General features: G+C 41.6%; 1 protein-coding gene across 22 annotated transcripts in view; it reads left to right on the top strand.

Annotated features, from left to right (window-relative positions):
• Positions 1-23603, top strand: part of GKAP1 (G kinase anchoring protein 1) — an 81460-nt gene that overhangs the window by 41392 nt on the left and 16465 nt on the right. For 15 of the 22 annotated variants that reach the window (XM_070049025.1, XM_070049010.1, XM_070049006.1 and 12 more), the window contains 2 exons: positions 5577-5599; positions 20269-20421. In XM_070049025.1, coding sequence (XP_069905126.1) covers positions 5577-5599; positions 20269-20421 — 176 coding nt within the window. The remainder of the gene's footprint in view (positions 1-5576; positions 5600-20268; positions 20422-23603) is intronic. The other 7 variants (XM_070049056.1, XM_070049040.1, XM_070049052.1 and 4 more) reach the window with 1 other exon arrangement.

Here is a 23603-nt window from a genome sequence, read left to right as displayed (position 1 = left end):
GTTACCTCTTTTTTTTTTTTTTTTTTTTTTTTTTGACAGGCAGAGTGGACAGTGAGAGAGAGAGACAGAGAGAAAGGTCTTCCTTTTGCCGTTGGTTCACCCTCCAATGGCCGCCGCGGCCGGCCGGCGCACTGCGGCTGGCGCACCGCACTGATCCGATGGCAGGAGCCAGGTACTTATCCTGGTCTCCCATGGGGTGCAGGGCCCAAGCACTTGGGCCATCCTCCGCTGCACTCCCTGGCCACAGCAGAGAGCTGGTCTGGAAGAGGGGCAACCGGGACAGAATCCGGCGCCCCGACCGGGACTAGAACCCGGTGTGCCGGCGCTGCAAGGCAAAGGATTAGCCTAGTGAGCTGCGGCGCCGGCCCCCAGTTACCTCTTAACACTAAAACAATAGCAGTTAAATTTCAGTGTGAATTTTGGAGGGAACAAACACTTAAATCATAGCAATCTATTTAGAAATAAACTAAAACCATTTGGAGGTTAAAATAATTTAAAACCAGCCATTAAAACCCTCTGCAACTTCAGTAGAATTTCTTTGTTTTTTTTCTGAATTTGTCCCTTTTCTTAGACTTACTGAAAATAAAAACAGTAGGTTTTAATGATTTTGAAACACATATGTAGTGATTTGGCTTATATGAAGCCAAAAATAGAATCTTTAGATTTCTTAATTTTTGTTCAACTTCTGCAAGTTATCTAGCATTGCATCTTAGAAAATTAAAATGCAAAATTTAAAATGAGAGCTATTACCAGAAAGTTGTTTATAAAAACATCATTTGTATTTATTACAGAAAATAGAATTATACAAACTACTAAACTTTTAAAGACATACCACAAAAGATACTATTTTTAATGTGGGAAATGGCAAAAAATGCTTACCCTGTGCTCTGCACTATGATATCCAATTTATATATAAATTCAAGTAGAAATCATAAGCCTTAGCTGCATTTTAAGTGCTCAGTAGCCACTGTGAGTGCATGCTTCTTTATAAGCCTTGCTAGAGAAAGTGGTTGTCATCCCACAAAGTTTTATTGAACAGTGCTGTGTATCAGGATGGTTGCTGCCATTTGTTTTTTTTTTTTTTTTAAATCTTTTATTTAATGAATATAAATTTCCAAAGTACGACTCATGTGTTACAATGGCTTCCCCCCCCATACCGTCCCTCCCACCCACAACCCTCCCCTTTCCCACTCCCTCTCCCCTTCCATTCACATCAAGATTCATTTTCGATTATCTTAATATACAGAAGATCAGCTTAGTATACCTTAAGTAAGTATTTCAACAGTTTGCTCCCACACAAAAACATAAAGTGAAAAATAATAGATGATTTTTTTTAAATGATGATGAAATCAGATCATTTGAACAGCTGTTTTGTTCATTGACAGGGAGGTTTATTTGAGACGTGTGAATTTAACCTTAATACATTGAGTATTCTATGAAGATAAGTAATATAGAATAATAAAAAATTAAAATCAGAAAAAAAGCCCTGTGTGAAATTAGGAATATATTTAAGAGGACTGTATTCTTTTCCTTTGAGAATCAGGTTTTTCCTGTGGCCTGCTGTATTTTGGAGTTGAAATCTTCTTAAAATAAGATTTCCTAAGTCAAGCACAGAAAGACAAATACCTGATGTTTCCATTTATATGTGGAAGCTAATAGTTGATCTCAAAGAAGTAGAGAATAGAATAGTGGTTACCAGAAACAGAGAAGGACGTGGGAAAAGGAGGGAAGGAAAAGGATGTTTAAGGACCGGTGCTGTGGCAGAGCAGGTAAAGTGGCCACCTGCAATGCCAGCATCCCATATGGACACCGGTTCTAGTCTTGGCTGCTATGTTCCAATCTGTTCTAGTCCTGGATATGTTCCAATCCAGCTCCCTGCTATGGCCTGGGAAAGCAGTAGAAGATGCCCAAGTCCTTGGGCCCCTGCACCCACATGGGAGACCAGGAAGAAGCTCCTAATTCCTGGCTTCGCATCAGCACAGCTCTGACAGTTGTGGCCATTTGGGGGAGTGAACCAGCAGATAGAAGACCTCTTTCTCTGTCTCTGCCTCTCTGTAACTCTGCCTTTCAAATAAATAAATAAATCTTAAAAAAAAAAAAAAAAAGAATGTTTAGTAGGCATGGAATGTTCTGTAGCACAGAACTATTATTGACAGTTAATTGAATATTTTGAAATAACTAGTGGAAAGGATTTTGAATGTTCCCAATACAAAGAAATGATAAATGTTTGAAGTGATAATGCCCATTACCATGATCTGATCATTACATATTTAAATTATATATTATATTAAAATGTCACACTGTACCACATAAACATGTGCAGTGTCAATTAAAAATAGAAATATATTTTAAAAGTAAGATGAAATCCCAAGCTTAGTAAGAAAGACTGCATAAGAGAAATATGTTATATAAGAAAAAACAAGGTAAAAGCAAGAAAAGAATGCTTTTGTAAACTCTTGTTTTCTTTCTGAAGTAGTATGTAGCTTCATTAGCTGCATTGAGAAAAATATCACTATTACAGTGTAATGGAAGCTACACAATGCTGGCAAGTCACGACTAACACAGTTGTGAGTCTTCCTTGGGTTCTGGCATCTCATTCTATGCTAAGGAGACCTGGAAGAATGATGGTGTAACCTGCCAGGACTTGGTAGTTTGATCTGAACCTTGTGATTTGGGGATTTACTGTGTTTATGGACTCCATTCTGATTATACATCCTTTACAGAACTGGACCAGCTTTTAGATTCTCAGACATAAGAAAACTAGTAAATTATTTTTAGTTCTTAAGAATGGAAAATTTCTGGGACCAGTGTTGTGGCATAGCAGGTAGAGCTACAAACTGCGATGCCAGATTCCCATATGGGTGCTAGTTTGTGTCCCAGCTGCCCCCTTTCTGCTCTAGCTCCCTGCTAGTGGCCTGGGAAAAGCAGCAGAATATCGCCCAAGTGTTTGGGCCCCTGCCACCCATGTGCAGGACCTGGATAAAGCTCATGATTCCTGGCTTCAGCCTGGCCCAGCCAGAGCCATTTCAGCCATCTGGGGAGTGAACCAACAGGTAGAAGATAGCTCTGTGTGTCTCTCCTTCTCTCTCTCTGACTGACTGCTAAATAAATAAATACATCTTTAAATAAAACAAAAAGAAAGGAACATTTCTGCTGTACACAAGAAGCATTGTTAAGTAGGTGGCATCCTGACCATCTCAAGTAAGTAAAAATACTTGGCTCTGCTCCTTCTGTATACTTTAGATTCAACCTTGTTATTTGTGTATATTCCCTTGTGCCTTCCTGTCCTCATTCTGCCATCAGTAATGCCTTTCCAGAAATGCTGTGTTGTTTTTAAGTTGATAATTTCTTACATCCAGATATATTTTGGGGGGTTATTGTTTGTATTTATTCCATAAATATGTATCAGCTTTTAGAGTTTTTACACAGTATTGTCAAGTCACTGTGATATATGTTCTTAAAATAGCTAATAATTTTAAAAGGCATAAATTACTATCTGGTTATTTATTTTTATTTATTAAGATATGTTTATTTGTTTGAAAGGCAAGTTAGAGAGATATCTTCCATCCACTGGTTCACTCCCTAAATGGCTGCAATGGCTGAGGCTGGGCCAGACTGAAGCCAGGATCCTAAACTCTTTCTGGGTGTCCTACACAGGTGCAGGGGCCAAAACACTTGGGCCATCTTCCACTGCTTTCCCAGGCCCATTAGCAGGGAGCTGGATTGGAAGTGGAACAGCCGGGATTTGAACTGGCATTCATGGGAAGCCAGCATTCCTGGCAGCAGCTTCCCTACTGTGCCATGATTCCGGTCTCACTATTCTACTTTTTAAAATTCATTCTGCGAGACCAGTAATCTAAACATTATTTTTACAGCTCTAGAATTTGTGGTTTTATTTTGGACATATTTGTGTCCACTCAATTTGTTCCACCCCCCCCCACCCCAAAATATATTTGATATGAAATAACTGGGTACATTTGGCCTAGTGTTTGATACGCCATTGAGGACACCTGCTTCTTATTCCAACCTCCTGCTGATTGTGGCCTGGGAAGCAGCAGGTGATGGCTCAGATGTGTGTGTCCTTGCCACCCACGGGGGACTGGATTGAGTTCTCTACTTCAGGCTTCAGCCTGAACCAGCTCCAGCCTTTGCAGACGTTTGGGGAGTAACTGGCATATGGGGGCACTTTCTCTCAAATAAAGTAAATAAAAATTTCAAAAAGGAACCAGATTGCTAAATTATATAATATTCACATGATTAAGTTACCCTTGGTATGGGTTGCATTTTCTAGTACATAAACCAAGCAAATTAGTAATTATATACTAAATCTTAAGTCTAGAAAATCTGATGTGAGTACCCAAAAACTCATTCCATAGCTTTTTTCTTTTAAAGTCTGCCTCCATGAAGTAGACCTTCAAGTGGAAGGTGATAACACATTCTTCTTAAAGATTTATTTTAGTTATTTGAAAGACTTACAGAGAGAGGTAGAGACAGAAAGACTGGTCTTCCACCTGCTGGTTCACTCCCCTAGATGGGTGCAACGGCCGGAGCTGTGCTGATCCGAAGCCAGGAGCTTCTTCCAGGTCTCCTACGCAGGTGCAGGGGCCCAAGAACTTGGGCCATCTTCTGCTGCTTTCCCAGGCCATAGCAGAGAGCTGAATCGGAAGAGGAGCAGCCGGGACTCGAACTGGCGACCATATGGGATGCCGGCGCTTCAGGCCAGGGCTTTAACCAGCTGCGCCACAACGCCAGCCCCCTAACTTTTTTTTTTAAGATTTATTTATTTATCTGAAAGGCAGAGTTACAGAAAGAGAGAGAGGTCTTCCATCTGCTGAATCTGGGCCGATCTGAAGCCAGGAGCTTGGAGCCTCTTCCAGGTCTCCCTCATGGGTGCAAGGCCCAGGAACCTATTTGGTGGTTTCCTGCTCCACTGCTTTCCAAGGCACACCACCAAGGAGCTGGATCAGAAGTAGAATAGCTGAGTCCAGCCAGGGCCTATATGGGATGCTGGCACTGCAGGCAGCAGCTTTACCTGCTATGACATGGCTCAGGCCCCTGTAACTCTTTTATTATTTATTTATTTATTTGTTTATTTAGGTAGGTAGGTAGGTAGGTAGCACAGGCCCCTGTAACTCTTTTATTATGTATGTATGTATTTGAAAGAGTTACACAAAGAGAGAAGGAGAGGCAGAGAGAGAGGTCTTCCATCTGCTTGTTCACTCCCCAATTGGCTGCAATGGCCAGAGCTAAGCCGATCCAAAGCCAGAAGCCAGGAGCTTCCTCTGGGTCTCCCATGTGAGTGCAGGGGCCCAAGGACTTGGGCCATCTTCTACTGCTTCCCAGGCCATAGCAGAGAGCTGGACCGGAAGAGGAGCAGCTAGAACTTGAACCGGCACCCATATGGAATGTCGGTGCTGCAGGCAGCGGCTTTACCTGCTATGCCATATGCCGCCCACCCCCCCCCCCATAACTCTTATTATAGTTTTGAAATTCTTTTACTTTGTTGTTTTTACATGTTTAAGCATTTTATATGTTAGTTTCCTTCAATGAAGTCTCACTTTTTTTTTCTTTTACAGATCACATTAGTAAAAAGACTGAGGTAAGTTTTAACTATCTTTTATTTGATTTTAAGAATAATATTTAGCAGTAAATCTTTTTTGAGACATAGACATTTAAAAGAAACCTAAAGGTTGTCTTAAATGAACCCAGTCATGTTTCTGGCATTGTAAAAATGTAAAATATAGAAGAAAAATATGATTATTTACATGAAATATATCATTTGGTTTTATTCTCATTTGTGTGTGTGATCTAAAAAGTTGCCACTTTCAGGGAAAGATTTCAGGGAAGAGTAATTTAATTTTCAACTGTATATTTTAATCTTTGTGAAAAACTTACCTTGAGACTGTCTCATGTTTGGAATTATGGAAATTGTAAGGTGCGCTATGATTCTGTAGATATACCCATGGGTAAGAGTAATCTAATTATACTTCTCTTACTGTTCACCAGTAGGGGGTGGTATAGCCTGCATACCTTCCTAGTGTTAGGGATTTTTTTAAGATTAGTCCAGTGTCTACAGACCTTTTAAAATTGGAGATGATACTATTATAAGATATCATCTAACATTAATGGAGATACTAATAAATGATTATAATTCTTTTGATATCTTTAGGTAATAATTTCAGAGTTTCATTATTTTTCTATTATGCATTCTTGTCAGTAATTCCATTGATAAAATTTTTTATGATCACATGTTCCTTGCATTCACTTTGGATATAGTATTACATAGTATTATATACATAGCATCTGACTGTGTTTTGGTTTCAGGTATTTGCTTGTCAGGTTAGGAAAATGTACTCTCTTTCTTAAGATAAAACATGCATCTAAATAATTTTATGATTGTATTGATAATATAGTCCTTAACTTTGCATGCAAACACAAAATTAATTTGTTATTAAAATGAATGGTTGACATTCTTAAGTTGGTTACAAACCATTGTTACCATTTCTTAGGTTAAATTTTAAATGACCACATAAATAAACAGGACGGTTTTATGCACGTGAGAAGACAGGCACAGATGGTATACCCTGTTTCTAGGAGACTACCAGCAACTGTTAGTGGAGGAAAAAATAATTCCATAACCTGTTCTATTTTTTTTCTTCTTTTCTGAAGTGAACAGAAAATGGAGACTACCAGGCCCTTATGTATTGAATACATTCAAGAGGAGTTGTATTTAAATAAGAGTCTGTTTTTTGTGTGTGTGTGTGTGTTTTTTTTTTTTTTTTTTTTTTTTGGACAGGCAGTTAGAGAGAGAGACAGAGAGATAGGTCTTCCTTTTTCCATTGGTTCACCCCACAAATGGCCGCTACGGCCAGCGTGCTGCGCCGATCCGAAGCCAGGAGCCAGGTGCTTCCTCCTGGTCTCCCATGCGGGTGCAGGACCCAAATCCCTGGGCCATCGTCCACTGCACTCCCTGACCACAGCAGAGAGCTGGCCTGGAAGAGGGGCAACCGGGACAGAATCTGGCGCCCCGACCAGGACTAGAACCTGATGTGCCAGCGCCGCAAGGCGGAGGATTAGCCTAGTGAGCCGCGGCGCCGGCCAGTAGTATAACATTCTTAGCCATTGGTTTCACAAAGGTATAAAACAGTTTTACAAAACCATATATGCAGCATTACTGATACACATAGACCTTTTTTCACAAATTTTATAGATTTTTAAAAACATGAAAATTGTACATATTTATAGCTTATTATGTGATATTTTGTTAGTGTATACATTGTATAATATCCAATCGGGGCAAATAACATTTATCTTTGCAAACATTTAACATTTCTTTAGAGTGAAAGCATCCAAAATCCTATCTTTTAGCTTTTTGTTTGTTTTGAAAGACAGATTTAGAGAACAAGAAACAGAGAGAAAGATCTTCCACCCGCTGATTCACTGCCCCAGTGGCTGCAACTGCTAGGATTGGGCCAAGAGCCAAGAGCTTTATCCTCTTGGTTACAGGAGCCCAAGCACTTGGACCATCTTCCACTACTTTCTCAGGTCATTAGCATAGAACTGAGTAGGAAGTAGAGAAATCAGAACATAAACCAGCACCCATATGGGATGCCAGTGTATCAGGTCGCAGCTTAACCAACTGTGCCACGGTGCCAGCCCCATTCTAGGTTTTTTAATTTTTTTTTTTTTTTTTGACAGGCAGAGTGGACAGTGAGAGAGACAGAGGGAAAGGTCTTCCTTTTGCCGTTGGTTCACCCTCCAATGGCTGCTGCTGCCAGCGCGCTGCGGCCGGCGTGCTGCGGCCAGCACACTGCGCTGATCCGATGGCAGGAGCCAGGTACTTATCCTGGTCTCCCATGGGGTGCAGGGCCCAAGTACTTGGGCCATCCTCCACTGCACTCCCTGGCCACAGCAGAGAGCTGGCCTGGAAGAGGGGCAACCGGGACAGAATCCGGCGCCCCGACTGGGACTAGAACCCAGTGTGCCGGCTCCGCAAGGCGGAGGATTAGCCTAGTGAGCCGCGGCGCCGGCCTCTAGGTTTTTTAAATACAGAAATATATATTACATTAATATCTCTAGTCACTGTACTCTGCAATAAAACCTCAGACCTTCTTACTCAATTCTCACTATAGCCTAGTACCTGTTAATTAATTTTTCCTCATCTCTTTCACCCATCTTCCTTCCCCAGCCTCTGGGGTAACCATTACGTTTTTAAAATTTAAGAGATAACCTGGGGGCTCGCACTGTGGTGTAGTGGGTAAAGTTGCCACCTGCAGTGCCGGCATCCCATGTGAGTGTCAGTTCTAGTCCTGACTGCTCCACTTCCAATCCAGCTCTCTGCTGTGGCCTGGGAAAGTAGTGGAAGATGGCCCAGGTCCTTGGGCCTCTGCACCGGTGTCGGGGACCGGGAGGAAGCTCCTGGCTTCAAATCAGCGCAGCTCCAGCAGTTGCAGCCAATTGGGGAGTGAACCAACAGATGGAAGACCTCTCTCTCTTTCTTTGTCTCTGCCTCTCCTTCTCTCTATGTGTAGCTCTTTCAAATAAATAAATAATTCTTTTAAAAAAAAGATAACCTATTTATTATTAGTGAGATTGTGTGGCTTTTTCTGTTGTTATATATTTGAATATAGTTTCGACCTCTTTGGCACCCTCAAAGTTCCTCTTGAATCTTAATAACAAATACTTAGTCTTTTCATGTTACCCGTATTTCCTATAAGCCTTTTTCATCCTTAATTCTTTCTCCAACTATTTTCAAATAGCCCATGAGCTCATTGATTTTTCTGTTCGCTGTATTCTGCTATTGATGCTTTCCTTCACATTTTAAATTTTACTTAGTATACTTTTCAGTTGAAGGATTTTTGCTTAATTTTGTTTAATTACATCATCACTCTATCAAGTCTCTTAGAATAGTGATTCATCTTTCTGTGCTCTCTTGAGTTTTGCTGAGTTTCCTTAAAACAGCTATTTTGAAGTCTTCATTCAAGCATTTGGAAATCTCATTTCCTAGTGGTCGGTTTCTGGCACCTTATTTTGACTTAAGGTGAAGCTTTAGTTCCCTGAAGTTCTTGAACACTGAAGGATTATAATAATATGGCTTTCTTTATAGCTATGCTTCTAAAAATTCTAAGCAGTCTGTTTATTTTCTCTGTGCCTAAGGACACTTTTGGTGTTTCAACACTAGAAAGCACCCTAAACTGGTTTACCTAGGTTCTTTGTTGATATGTTTTTACTGATCCAGTCATAAAATACTTTCCAAACTCAAATTTGTCCTAAATCTGCAACTGATGTGTTGTTTAGTATCAGCTGGGGAAATGCCTAAAAGGGGTAGTCTGTCCCTGCAAGCCTTTTCCTGGGCCTATGGTAGGTTCAGGCTCCTTGTCCTGTGTCCATAAATGCCATAAAACTAAATGGCATGCAGAGCCGTCAGCCCACCAAGATCAGTGTAGCTTGTGGGGTAAAACCAAAGCTTACCCTGCTATGGCCTGTCTGTTGCTGAGGTGGGCTTATTGCCCCACTGGTATTGTTGGCTGGGATAAAATACTACTCAAACTGGGACTGCACAACTCTCCTGAGCACTGAAACAGTCTAGAGATCTATCTGCAGGCACTAACCTGGGGACAAGGGACCATTAGGATCTGCCCAGTTAATGGATGTTATCAGGCTAACATTGAGTCCTGTGATTCCATGTTATCCGCCAATGGTTGTGGGGATGGAGGAGGATGATAGAGGCAGCCCCTCAGCTATTCAGGCAGCCCCTAAGTGTGTCACACCTGGATCTCACAGTCACCAGGCCTGCAGAGGCTGGTGATGACACACACCAGACCATGTCTGTCTCACCAGGGTATAGTTCTCTGCCTGAAACTGGGGCAAGTCCAGAGACTCTGTCGATAGGCCCTGCCCTTAGGACAGATACCATTAGGATATGCCCAGCTGTCTTTTCAAGGTTGGAGGAGAGTGATAAAGGCCACCCAGACAGGGCCTAGGCTGGTCACACCTGATTCTCAGTCACAGGTCCCTACAAAGTCCCAGGGGTGTCCATTAAGCCCACCCCCAGCTCACGTCTCTGCCTAATGCGAGGCAGAGCTGCAGGGGCCAGAGGCCTTTAGGCTTTATCAGGTACTGGGTCTCAATATGGTAGGCCCAGCTCTGAGATCCCTCTCCTGATGTCTTTAGGCTGGTAGTTGGGGGACGAGTGGCAGAGGTCATCTGGCTGTGGAGGCTCGAAACATTCACTCAAAATATATGGGCCTGGCGGTCAGGAATGCTCAGTCTGACTGATTTTTTAAGATTTATTTTATTTATTTAAAAGGCAGAATTATATATAGAGAGGGAGATATGGAGAGAGATCTTCCATCCGCTGGTTCACTCCCCAGATGGCTGCAACAGCCAGGGCTGGGCCAGACCAAAGCTAGGAGCCTGGAACTTCTTCCAGGTCTCCTGTGTGACCCCTACTTTTGGGCTGTCTTCCTTTGCTTTCCCAAGCACATCAGCAGGGAGCTGGATTTGAAGTGGAGCAGCCGGAACTTGAACTGGCACCCATGCGGGATACCAGTGCTGTAGGTAGGGGCTTTACCCAGTACACCACAACGCCAGGCCCTCGCTGAACTTTTTGGGATTCAGTCTGCGCTCCATCTCCCTGTAGGAGTCTCTCCATGCTGTGCTGCTTGCAGCTGGGGAGGATGAGGTAGGCGGGGCTTTGCCTTCTTCGATGTGGCTTTTCCTACAACAAGACAAGGCACTGTGGTCTCTCTCATGGCTTCCCTAGCTCCTGGGAAGGTAACTTCATGTGCAGATAGTTCACATTGGTGTATCTGCAGGGAGGTGGTCACTGAAGCCTCTTACTCAGCCACCATTTTGGTTCCAATCTATAGCTTTCAGGATTAGAAAATATTTTGGAGACTATATTTCTGACGTTAGGGGTAAAGATTTAAAAAACACTTAATGTAACTTAATGTAAAAAATACTTTAAATGTAACTTAACTGTTACATTTGAAACTTAACTATGGGGGCCAGCACTGTGGCATAGTGGGTAAAGCCTCTGCCTGCAGTTCTGATATCCCATGTGAACACCAGTTCGACTCCCAGTTGCTCCACTTCTGATCTAGCTCCCTATCAATGTGCCTGGGAAAGCAACAGAGGATGGCTCAAGACCTTGGGCCCCTGCCACATACATGGGAAACCCAGATGAAGCTCCTGGCACTTGGCTTCTGACCAGCTCCTGGCACTTGGCTTCTGACCAGCTCCACTCTGGCCACTGCGGCATTTTGGGGGAGTGAACCAGTGGATGGAAAACATCTCTCTCTGCCCCCACCTCTCTGTAACTCTGCCTTTCAAATAAAAAAAAATCTTTAAACTGTGAAACAAAAGTTTGATAAATTGGGTATCATTCAAAATTAATAACTTATTTTCCATAAAATACCACAGAGAATGTAAAGACAAGGTCTAAGTGCAAAGACAGTTTTTTCAATACATAGAACTGATAAAGGAATAGTATTTAAGGTAGAGAAAAACTCCAAATGTTCACTGTCTCATAGAAATTTTTTTAAAGATTTATTTACTTATTTGAAAGAGCTACACAGAGAGAAGGAAAGGCATAGAGAGAGAGAGAGAGAGGCCTTCCATCCGCTGGTTCACTCCCCAATTGGCCGCAGGCTGGAGCTGCGCCAATCCAAAGCCAAGAGCCTCCTCTGGGTCTTCCATGTAGGTGCAGGGGCCCAAGCACTTGGGGCATCTTCTACTGTTTTCCCAGTCCATGGCAGAGAGCTGGATCAGAAGTGGAGCAGCTGGGAGTCAAACTGGCACCCATATGGGATGCCGGCACTGCAGGCAGTGGCTTTACCCGCTACACCACAGCGCCAGCCTCTCATAGAAATATTTTTAAAAATAGGCACAAGACATTAGCCATTTCACAAACAGAAAATATAACAAAACAGAAAATGTTCACGCTTGCTACTCATTGGAGAAACGCAAATTGAGATCACACTGCGAAACCAATTTTTTGCCTTATATACCTCATAGACAAAACTATGAACTTTGAAAATGTCAAGATTCAGAGATTATAGAGTTGCAGATCAATTTATATTGATGGGAATAAAAATTACTACAAATATTTTACAAGGATTTGGTGTTCTTGAAGTTGATTATTCATTGTAATTCAGGGTGCAGCAAGTGTTTCCTGTAAATGACAAGGTGGCAAATATTTTAGGCTTTGAGGTGCAACTGGTCTCATCACAGATTCTCAATTCTTCATTGTATAAAAGCAGCCATAAACTTAATGAATGAGGATGGTTGTGGTCTAGTAAACTTCATTTGCATAAAAGGCAGCAGGTCGTTTGCTGACCTTTGATATAAGTTATGACTAGTAGTTGTGGTACTTGTCCACACCCCTAAAGAAACTTGTATGTGTCTGCTAAGAGCCATATACAGGAATGTTTATATGTGTAATGGCCCAGCCTACTTCCACCCCTCCAGGAATAGTCAAATGTTATTCTTCAGTAGAATGGATAAATCAGAAAAATGGATGGGTTTACAGATCCAGGCAACAACATGCTGAGTAAAACGTCATAAAAGATTGCATCAGAGTGATACAAATTTATTAAAACCTAAAGTATTCTCGTACCACATAGGACCTAGGGAAGAACCCACCTGCAGACCTACAGCTGCCAGTGCCCTATCCTCAGGATAATCTGTATTTTCCCTGTGGTGCTTGGGCTAGTTCCCCTTTAACATTTCCCAGTGCTGGGACTTGGGCTCTTGGTGCTAGAAGCCCTACCAGTACTTGGATAAGGTACTATCCATATTACACAGTTTGAGGGTTCTAGCTATTAGTGCCACAACCACCAGCATTATTCAGACTTGCCTTGTGGGGCAGGACAAGAGAACAGCTCCGTCTGTATCCCACAGCACCCCCAAAGCATGGCTACAGTCATCACAAATCCAGTGTGGTTGGCACCCAACTCTCCGGGGACTAAAGACAGACACCTTTGGAAGCTCACATCCACCTTAAAGTCATACTACTATGTCTGCTGTCTGGATGGTTGTGGCACTGGTAGACACTGTTGATACTTATTACTACTGAAGAAATCACTCAGAGGTTACATTTCTGGGCTCATCTAGAGCCAAAGTAAGAAAAAGAAAGGGTTAGACCAGATGTACGAACATCAACAACATAGGGACACAGGAAAAATGAAGGAAGCATGACACCTCTAAAAGAACACAGTGGATCTCCAGAAATACATTCTGACTTGAAAGAAATCTGTGTTATGCCTATAAAAGAATTCAGATTCTAAGGAAACTCAGTAGGGGTACAAGAGAATACAGCTAATTTAAAGAAATTAGGAAAACAAATGATACGAATGAGAAGTTTAGTAAAGAGATAGAAGTCATAATGAGAACCAAACAAATTTTGGAGCTAAAAATTTCAAATAACACAGTTGAGAGCTTCAACAAGAGAATAGACCAAGCAGAATAAAGAATATCATATCTGGAGAACAAGACCTTTGATACAACCCAGTGAGACAAAAATAAAGAGAATACAATTTAAAAGAATGAAGAAAGCCTACACAACATGTAGGATCCCATTAAGTGAACAGATTTTTCTTAAAAAGATTTATTTATTTGAAAGGCAAATTTAAATCAATTTTCCATCTGCCGCTTCTCTCCCTAAATGGCTACAATGGCTGAGACTGGACCAGGCTGAAGCTAGGAGCTAGGAACTCCATCCAGGTCTCCCATGTAGATGGCAGGTACCATCTTCTGCTTTTGCAGGTACATTAGCAGGGGGCTGGGTTGGAGGTGAAATAGCTGGGACTTGAACTGGTGCTCATGTGGGATGGCAGTGTCCCAGGTGGTGTCTTAACTCACTGCGCCACAATGTGAGTCCAGTAAGCAGATATTATATTAAGAGATTCTGGGAAGGGAAGAGAAGGAGAACTACTGAGTGAAGTAATAGTTGAAAACTTCCTGGCCGGCGCCACGGCTCACTAGGCTAATCCTCCGCCTTGTGGCGCCGGCACACCGGGTTCTAGTCCCAGTCGGGGCGCTGGATTCTGTCCCGGTTGCCCCTCTTCCAGACCAGCTCTCTGCTGTGGCCCAGGAGTGCAGTGGAGGATGGTCCAAGTGCTTGAGCCCTGCGCCCCATGGGAGACCAGGATAAGTACCTGGCTCCTGCCATCGGATCAGCGTGGTGCGCCAGCCGCAGCGCGCCGGCCGGCCGCGGCGGCCATTGGAGGGTGAACCAACGGCAAAAGGAAGACCTTTCTCTCTGTCTCTCTCTCTCTCACTGTCCACTCTGCCTGTCAAAAAAAAAAAAAAAAAAAAAAAACTTCCTAAGTCTTGAAAGAGATTTGGACATTGAGATACAGGAAGCTCAAAGGACCCCAGACATGCTCAATCAGAAAAGACCTTCTCCAAGGCATATTATAGTCAAATTGTCAAAAATTAAGGACAAGGAGAGAATCCTAAAAGCAGTAAGAAAACATCGAGTTATATATAAAGGAAAATTAATTAGACTAACAGAAGATTCTCAACAAAACCCTACAGGCCAGAAGAGAGGGGGGTGATTAATTGCAAGTTTTGAAAGAAAAACACTTCCAACAAAACTTTATATACAGCAAAGCTATCCTTTGGAAGTGAAGTAGAGGGTCCGGAACTGTGGCATAGTAGGTTAAGCCCCCACCCACAGTGCCAGTATCCCACATGGGTGCTGATTCAAGTCCCAGCTTCTCCACTTCCATTCCAGCTCCCTGCTAATGCACCTGGGAAAGCAGAGGAAGATGGCGCAAGTACTTGGACCCCTACACCCACATGGGAAACTCCGAAGTAGCTCCTGGCTCCTGCCTTTGGCCTGGCCCAGCCTTGGCCATTGTGGCCATTTGGGGAGTGAACAAGGAGATGGAAGATGATTTCTCTCTCCCTCTCTGTATTTCTGCCTTTCAAATAAATAAATCTTTAAAGAAGTGAAGGAGATATAAAATGTTCTCCAGATAAGGAAAATCTGAGAATTTATCACCACTAGATGAGTCTTACAAGAAATCCTGAAGAAAACATTCATTACATCTCTTACATTAGAAGTAAACCTCATGAAAACACTTTTGACAGTACATAATTCACTAAAATACCAGCTGCAATTAATGAATCAACAAAAATGACAGGAGTTTTAATCTGTCAGTGTTAACCTTGAATGCAAATGGATTAAATTGCCCATTCAAAAGATCCAGGTTGGCTGAATGGATAGAAAAGCCAATACCCAACTATATGTTGGCTATAAGAAATGCTTTTCTTTTTCGTTTTCATTTTCGTTTTCTTTTTCTTTTTCTTTTTCTTTTTTCGACGGGCAGAGTGGACAGTGAGAGAGAGAGAGACAGAGAGAAAGGTCTTCCTTTTGCCGTTGGTTCACCCTCCAATGGCCACCGCGGCTGGCACACTGCGGCTGGCGCATCGCACTGATCCGAAGCCAGGAGCCAGGTACTTATCCTGGTCTCCCATGCGGGTGCAGGGCCCAAGCACTTGGGCCATCCTCCACTGCACTCCCGGGCCACAGCAGAGAGCTGGCCTGGAAGAGGGGCAACCGGGACAGAATCTGGTGCCCCGACGAGGACTAGAACTTGGTGTGCCGGCGCTGCAGGCGGACGATTAGCTTATTGAGCCGCAGTGCTGGCTAAGAAATGCTTTTCACAGAGAAAAATGCACATAAACTGAAAGTGAAGGGTTAGAAAAAGATAATACTATGCAAGTGGAAACCAAAAGACCAGTGGGAGTAGCTATAATCATATCAAATAAAACTTTAAATCACAAACTGTAAAAAGAACATTATATGTTGATAGGATCTATTCAGCAAAAAAATATAAGAATCATAAATATATATGCACCCAGCACAAAGACAACTCTGGTATATACAGTAAATATTTAACCTAAAGACAGAGAGAAATAGTAATAGTAATAGTAATAGTGGGGGACTTCAGCACTCCATTGTCATCAATGGGCAGATCATCCAGACAGAAAAACCAACAAAGTTACATCAGAGTTGAGTCATACTATTGAGTAAATGATCCTAACAGACATTTATAGAACATTTCGCCCAACAGCTATAGTATACATACTATCCTTATCAGCACATGGGGCATTTTCTAGGATAGAGCATATGTTAGGCCACAAATCAAGTCTCAGCAAATGTAAAACCACTGAAATCATACCATGTATCTCTCAGACCATAAGGGAATAAAAGCCTAATCAACAACAAGACAAACAATAGAAAATTTACAAATACATGGAAATTGAGTAACATGCTATTAAGTGACCAATGGATCATTGAAGAAATTGAAAAGGAAATTAAATCTTTTGAAAGAAGAAAATGAAAACATAGCACATCAGTTTAATACTGAGGGAAGTTTATAGCAATCAATGGAACTGCCATATGATCCAGCAATCCCACTACTAGGTATATACCCAAAATACTTAAATTAATTGTGTAAAAGCTATCTTTTCTACCATGTTTAAAGCTGTTCACAGTAGCCAAATAATGGCATTTACTAAGGTGCCCATAATTAGATGAATGGATATAGAAAATGTGTTATATATCCACAGTGGAATACTGTTCAGCTATATAAAAAAAGAAATACTGTCATTTGTACAAAATGGATGGAACTGGAGGACACATCATGCTGAGTGAAATAAGCCAGAAACAGACAGATACCCTGTGTTCTCCCTTACATGTAGGAGCTAAAAATTTTAAAGCCTGCCCAAACACAGAATGTTTGTAACTAGAGGCTAGAATGGGTGGAGGGATAAAAGGATTTTGGATTTAAGGGGGGGGGGGGGGGGCTGACTGTGGCTCATTAATTGTGACAAATATACTTATATGAGATGTTAATAATAGGGTAAATGGGGTTAGGGGAATATCGAAACTCTTTGTATTGCTACCTCACAATCTTTGTTTTTAAATATAAAACTATTAAAGTGTTAAAAAAAAAAAAGCAGTGATATATCAACCCAACTCCAGTTAGATTGGCTGCTATCAATAACAAAAGATGACAACTGCCAGTGAGGATTTGGAAAAAAGGGGACCCTTGCCCACTGTGATAGGAATATAAATTAGTGTAGCCATTATGGAAAACAGTGTGAGGTTTCTCACCTAAAAATAGACTACCGAATGATCCAGCAGCCATACTACCAGGCATGTATACCAGGGAAATGAAACCAGTTACTCCCATGTTCTTACAGCACTAGTCACATATAGCCAAGAAATGGAAACCTGAAATGTTCATCAACTGAAACATAGGTAAAGAAAAAGTGGTAAGAGCTGGTGTGGTGCAGCAGCGTGAGCCAGTGCCTGCAGTGCTGGCATCCCATATCAGAGTGTCAGTTTGCGCCCTAGCTGATCTGCTTCCAATCCAGATCCCTGCTAATGTGTCTTGAGAAAGCAGCAGAAAATTGTCCAAGTACTTGGGTCCCTGCCACCCACACAGGAGACAGATGGAGTTCCAGGCTCCTGGCCTCAACCTGGCCCAGCCCTGGCTGTTGTGGCCTTTTGGGAAGTGAATCAGTAGAATCTGTCTCTTCCTCCCACTCTGCCTTTCAAACAAACACATCTTTTAATTTTTTTTTTTTAAAAAAAGGGGAAAAGTAGTAATATACACAAGGGAATACTACTCAGGCATAAAATGAATGGGATGTTTGTCATTTGCAACAACATGGATGGAACTGGAGGTCATTATGTTAAGTGAAATAGGCCAGGCACAGAAAGATAAGTGCCAGATGATCTCAGTCATGTGGAATATAAATTGATGTCATAAAGTTAATGGTGTAATTGTGGTTATCAGCCTGGGGAGGGTGGTGTGAGGAAGGGCTGTTTCACAGTACTAACTTATAATTAGATGGTAATCAAAAGCATTGACATTCTGGTACACAATTGGAGACTATAGATCAGACAGTGTACTGTATATTTTTCTTTATAAAAACTGGAAGAAAGGCATTTTAATGTTTTTATCATGAAGAAATGTGGGCTGAGGAGATAGGTGACAAAACATTTTAATCTCTTGAGATATCTTTATTGGCATATAGAACTTACATAAAGATTTTTAAATGTAAAAGGTTAGGCAGCACAAGCTTAAAGTAATCAACATAGCATGGTAGGCATATTGGTTGATTTGGTTGATGGGATACAATGGAGAGTCCAGCAGCAAACACTGATATTTATATTTAGTAGATTTTGGACAAAGGTGCCATGACAATTCGTTGGGTTAAAGAATAACTGCCTTCTCAACCAATGATGCTGGATATCCATATGCAGGAGACTGAATTTCTACCCCTTCTTCACACTATGCCGATAATTAATTCAGAATGCATATTAGAACTAAATATAAGAGCTAAAACTATGAAGCTCTGAGAAGAAAATATAGGAGTAAGTTCTTGGGACCTTGAATTTTTGTCATGATTTCTTGAATTTAGACTTTATGAAAAATGTAAACCTTCTGTGATGCACAGAGATACCATGAAGGAAGAAGGTGCAAAATATTCACAGGAAAAATATATTTGTAAATTATATTTGGTAAGGTGTGTTTGTATGTAAAGTACATCAAGAACTCAAAAAAAGGCAAGTATGGCCGGCGCCGTGGCTCAATAGGCTAATCCTCCACCTTGCGGCGCCGGCACACCGGGTTCTAGTGCTGGTCGGGGCGCCGGATTCTGTCCCGGTTGCCCCTCTTCCAGGCCAGCTCTCTGCTATGGCCAGGGAGTGCAGTGGAGGATGGCCCAGGTGCTTGGGCCCTGCACCCCATGGGAGACCAGGAAAAGCACCTGGATCCTGGCTCCTGCCATCGGATCAGCGCGGTGCACCGGCTGCAGCGGCGGCCATTGGAGGGTGAACCAACGGCAAAGGAAGACCTTTCTCTCTCTGTCTCTCTCTCTCACTGTCCACTCTGCCTGTCAAAAAAAAAAAAAAAAAAAAAAAAAGGCAAGTAACCAAGGCAAAAAGTGAACAAAAAGGAGGCAGGCACTTTGTTCAGTGGTTAAGACACCCAGGTCCCATATCAGAATGCTTGGGATCAAGTCCTGACTGTGCTCCTTAGTCTGCTTTCCTACTAATGTGCACCCTGGGAGGCAGCAGCAGGTGATGGTTCAATCTTCATTGGAGACCTTGATTGAGTTCCTATCCCTGATTTCAGCCTGGCCCCTCCAAGGCTGTTGTTCACATTTCGGGAGTGAACCAGTGGATGGGAGAGTTCTCTCTCCTCTGCCTGTCTCTGTTTCACTGTCTCCATGCCATTCAAATAAAATTTAAAATCATCAAAAAAGATGAGTAGACATTTTCCCAGAAAGATATATAAATGTCTAATAAGCACACAAAGGGTATTCATCGTTAGTCATCAGGGAAATGTAACTCAGAACCATGATGAGAAACCACTTCATTACCCACAAAGGTGCCTGTAATCACAAAGACAAATAATAACAAATGTTGGTGACGAATATGGGGAAATTGGAACTTATTTGCACTGCTGATTATATCTGGTAACATCTCAAAAAATAAACATAAAGTTAACAGACTGTGACCCAGCAATTCCATTTGTAGGTATATATCCAATATAGTTGAAAACACATCCACACAAAATCTTATGCATGAATGGTCATAGCAGCATTATCCCTAATAGCCAAAAAGTGAAATAATCCAAATGCTTATCAACCCAAATGGATAGAAAAATGTAGAATAAGCTATTATTTGGTAATAAGAAATGAAATACTGAGGTATGCCATAAGATGGACGAACCTTTAGAACAGTTTGCTAAGTCAAATAAGCCAGTTGCAAAAAAGGTACTAGATTATTTCATTTACATGAAATGTCTAGAATAAGTTGATAGTAGATGAATATTGCCTGGGGCTGGGAGAAGCATTAGGAGGAAAATGGGGAGTGACTGCTAATGAGTGCAGTGTTTCTTTTTAAAGTGATGAAAATGTTACAGGATTGATTGTGGTAGTAGTTTTACAACTCTTTGAATATATTAAATAACCATTGACTTGTACACATTACATGGATGAATTGTGTGTGACTAACAAAAATTTTAAAATCAAGCATTCCCAAGCCCAAAACTATTAAGAAGGAAGAAAAGGACATTTCCAAATGTATCTTAACTGTTTATCTTCCAGAACCAAGGGGTTGATTGTCTCTTAATTAGCAGATTCCTTTTGATTCTTTATTCCTCTAGAGACTGACTAGGTTTATTAATGCATACACTTTTGTGTTGAATGATAGTAAATCATATTCATTTTTGACAGGAATTGAGTTCTTCTCAGACTTTATCACATGATGGAGGATTCTTCAATAGACTGGAAGATGATGTTCATAAAATTCTTATTAGAGAAAAAAGAAGAGAACAGCTTACAGACTATAATGGAACAGATAATTGCACAGCTCATGAACACAACCAGGCATGTAAAGTAGAAAATTCTGTTAAAATCAGTGAAATTAAAATGCATGATTTTTTTAAAAAAGTAAGCTGTGGAATCCAATTATGATTGTATAAAGTAACAGTTTTAGATAATATCTTAGTCATTAGATAATATTTTAGTCATTATCACACAAAGATATAAATATTCAAAGCATGAAGTATGTAGTTCATTCATTGATGAGTATTTACTGAGCATGTGCTATATTCTGTGTACTGTTAGCCACTGGTGTGAGGAAGCAGGACACCAGGATAGTTGAGACCCTTTTTTTTTTTTTTTTTTTAAATGATTTATTTGCTTGAAAGTCACAGTTACACAGAGAGAGGAGAAGCAGAGAGAAAGAGAGGTCTTCCAGCCTTCCATCCACTGGGTCACTCCCCAGATGGCCGCAACAGCCGAACCTGTGCCGATACGAAGCCAGGAGCCAGGAACAGCAGAGAGCTGGATGGGAAGTGGAGCAGCTGGGTCTTGAACTGGCACCCATATGTGATGTCGGCACTGCAGGCAATGGCTTTACCTGCTACGCCACAGCGCCGGCCCCAAGACCCTTCTTACCTTAGGTACTCAATCAAAAGTAGTGAAAATAGGAGAAGGCAGATCTGTAAAGGCATTGTTATTCAGCACGATGAAGACTTTAAGGGATAGAAGAACAGTGAAAAACAGGCTTTGAGTGGATAAGGCAATAGAATACTGTTTAGGTGAACTGTGATGGGTATGTTAAGAAGTGACATTTGAGGTAGGAGTTGAATGATGAGTAACTGTGTAATCTGAGAAACAAAGGGTTTGTAGCCTAAGGGAACCCTAAGAACAGAGGCCAGGCATTATGAAGACCGTAGACTGAATACTCAGGAAACTACAGTGAAGTGTAGTACAGAGACTGTGAGATAGCATGGCCAAAGAAACAGATTGGAATTGAGTTACAAAGATCTTTTCTGTGAAATTAACAAGTTAGATAATTATATTGTACAACAAGGCAAGCTGTGGCCAACAGCAGTCGTGGTGGGTGGTCTGCCTTTGAAAGACCATAAGCTAAGAACAGTACTTAGATTTAAAAAATATTGGAATGATATTTTCAGTTTTTAAAAATGAATAATGTAGCTCCATATTCATGACACAGCATTTTTCAGTTCCATCTCTGTTGGAGAGAGCAGGATCACACCCACTGGATCCCATCCAGTCCCTAAATTCCCACAACAGCCACAAGTTGGGGCTGAAGCCAGAACCTAGAAACTCAGTTCAGGTCTGTCTCCCACATGGGTGGCAAGGACCCAATTATTTGAGTCATCATCCCCACCTCCAAAGGTCTGCATTAGCAGGAAGCTGTAGTCAGGAGTCAGAACCAGAAATCTAAGCTAGGTTCTGCAGTATGGGACATGGTTATCCTGACCATCATCTTAACTTCCAAGCCAGATGCCCACCCTACTATTTACATTTTTTATTATTAATTTTTATTTGTATATTTGAGAGGCAGAGACAGAGCTCCTGTCTGCAAGGTTATTCTCCAGATGCCCACAGTAGTCGCAGCTAGGCCAAGCCAAAGCTGACAGCCAGGAGCTCAGTCCATCTCCCACATGGATACCAGAGACCCAGCTATTTGAACCGTCACCTACTACTTCCCAGAGTGTGCATTAGGAGGAGGCTTGGATTGGGAGCAGAGCTGGGACTGGAACCCAAGCACTCCCATATGGGTGTCCCAAGGGGTGTCTTAACCATGAAGCCAAAAGCCTGTCACCACTTTCCTCATCTTTAAATATATAAAAGAAATTGATAAAGATTGTGACAGACTGTATGTGATCTGTAAAGCCTAAATTAACTGTTGGGCCTTTTACAGTAGAGGTTTGCCAACCTCTGTTACAGACCAATACTATCTAAAATACCTAAGGAGAAAAGGATACTTCCTCTCCTCATACCCTAATCCTGAATTCATAGGGCCAGGAAGAGGTATGATTTATGCTGAGTTCTTTGTTGCCACATCTTAAATTTCATCATATAGGGAAAGTATATTATCTCTCATTTCTCTAAGTCTGCATTTATTTTTCTTATCACAACCTCTAGAAGGACATCACTTTCACTGTGTCTCTCAAAAAAAAAAGTTTCACAGAAAATGTTGTATATCATACTCATAGATAATTATTTTTATAAAGGTAAAAAAACATGTTCAGCTAAAGTGCTCTAGTAACTTAGAGGAGTGAGAATCAGAAGTGGCTTTGTGAGGAGAAAATTGCATTTAAATTGGAAGCTTAAAGGACAGTAGGATTGAACATGCAGAGGTGAGGAAGAAGACATGGAATGCCTTAATTATGGAGGCAGTAAAGCATCAACCAGTTTAATTAAAACAGAAGTCCATAGAGGAATGTAGTATGATAAGGTAGGCTGGGAAAGACTGTGGAGGATTTAAAGCCTGGTTTATTTTTATTTATTTGAAAGGCAGAGAGAGAGAGAGAGATCGATCGATCGATCGATCGATCTTCTATTTGCTGGTTCACTCCCTAAACACCTACACCTGCTGGGGCTAGGCCAAGCCAGAATCAGGAGTCTGGAATTCAATCCGGTCTCCATGTTGGTGTCAGAGACCCAAACATTTGGCCATCACTGCTGCCTCTCCTGGTGTATAACAGCAGGAAGGTAGAATAGGGAGCAGAGGTGGGACTGAAACTCAGTGCAACAATAGGATGTGGGCAACCCAAGAGGTGTCTTTTTAAAAAATATTTTTTATTATTACTATTATTATTATCTATTTGAAAGGCAGAGTTGCAGAGAGAAAGAGAGGTCTTCCATCTGCTGGTTCACTCCCCAAATGGCCGTATTGGCAGGAGCTGTGCCAATCCAAAGCCAGGAGCCAGGAGCTTTTTCTGGGTCTCCCACGAGGTTGCAGGAACCCAAAGACTTGGGCCATCTTTTATGCTTTCTCAGGCCATAGCAGAGAGCTAGCCCCGCAATGTCTTAACCTGCACCAAACACTTACCTCTAACGCCTAAATTGGTAGACAGTAAATAATTTTTGAAGGTTTTTAAGCAGAGAGGCAAGTTTTATAGAGTAATACTAATTTTACCACAGTACCTAGGAAAAAATTGAAGGAAGGTAGAGACTATTGAAAAGAATTATGCAGGACAGTCCTCCTGGGTTAAAGGCAACAAGCAAGGGCAACATAGTGCCAATGGAAA

The sequence above is a fragment of the Oryctolagus cuniculus genome, chromosome 1 (assembly GCF_964237555.1).
Source record: "Oryctolagus cuniculus chromosome 1, mOryCun1.1, whole genome shotgun sequence".
NCBI classification, from domain to species: domain Eukaryota; kingdom Metazoa; phylum Chordata; class Mammalia; order Lagomorpha; family Leporidae; genus Oryctolagus; species Oryctolagus cuniculus.
This window is presented reverse-complemented; position numbering and strand designations above follow the sequence as displayed.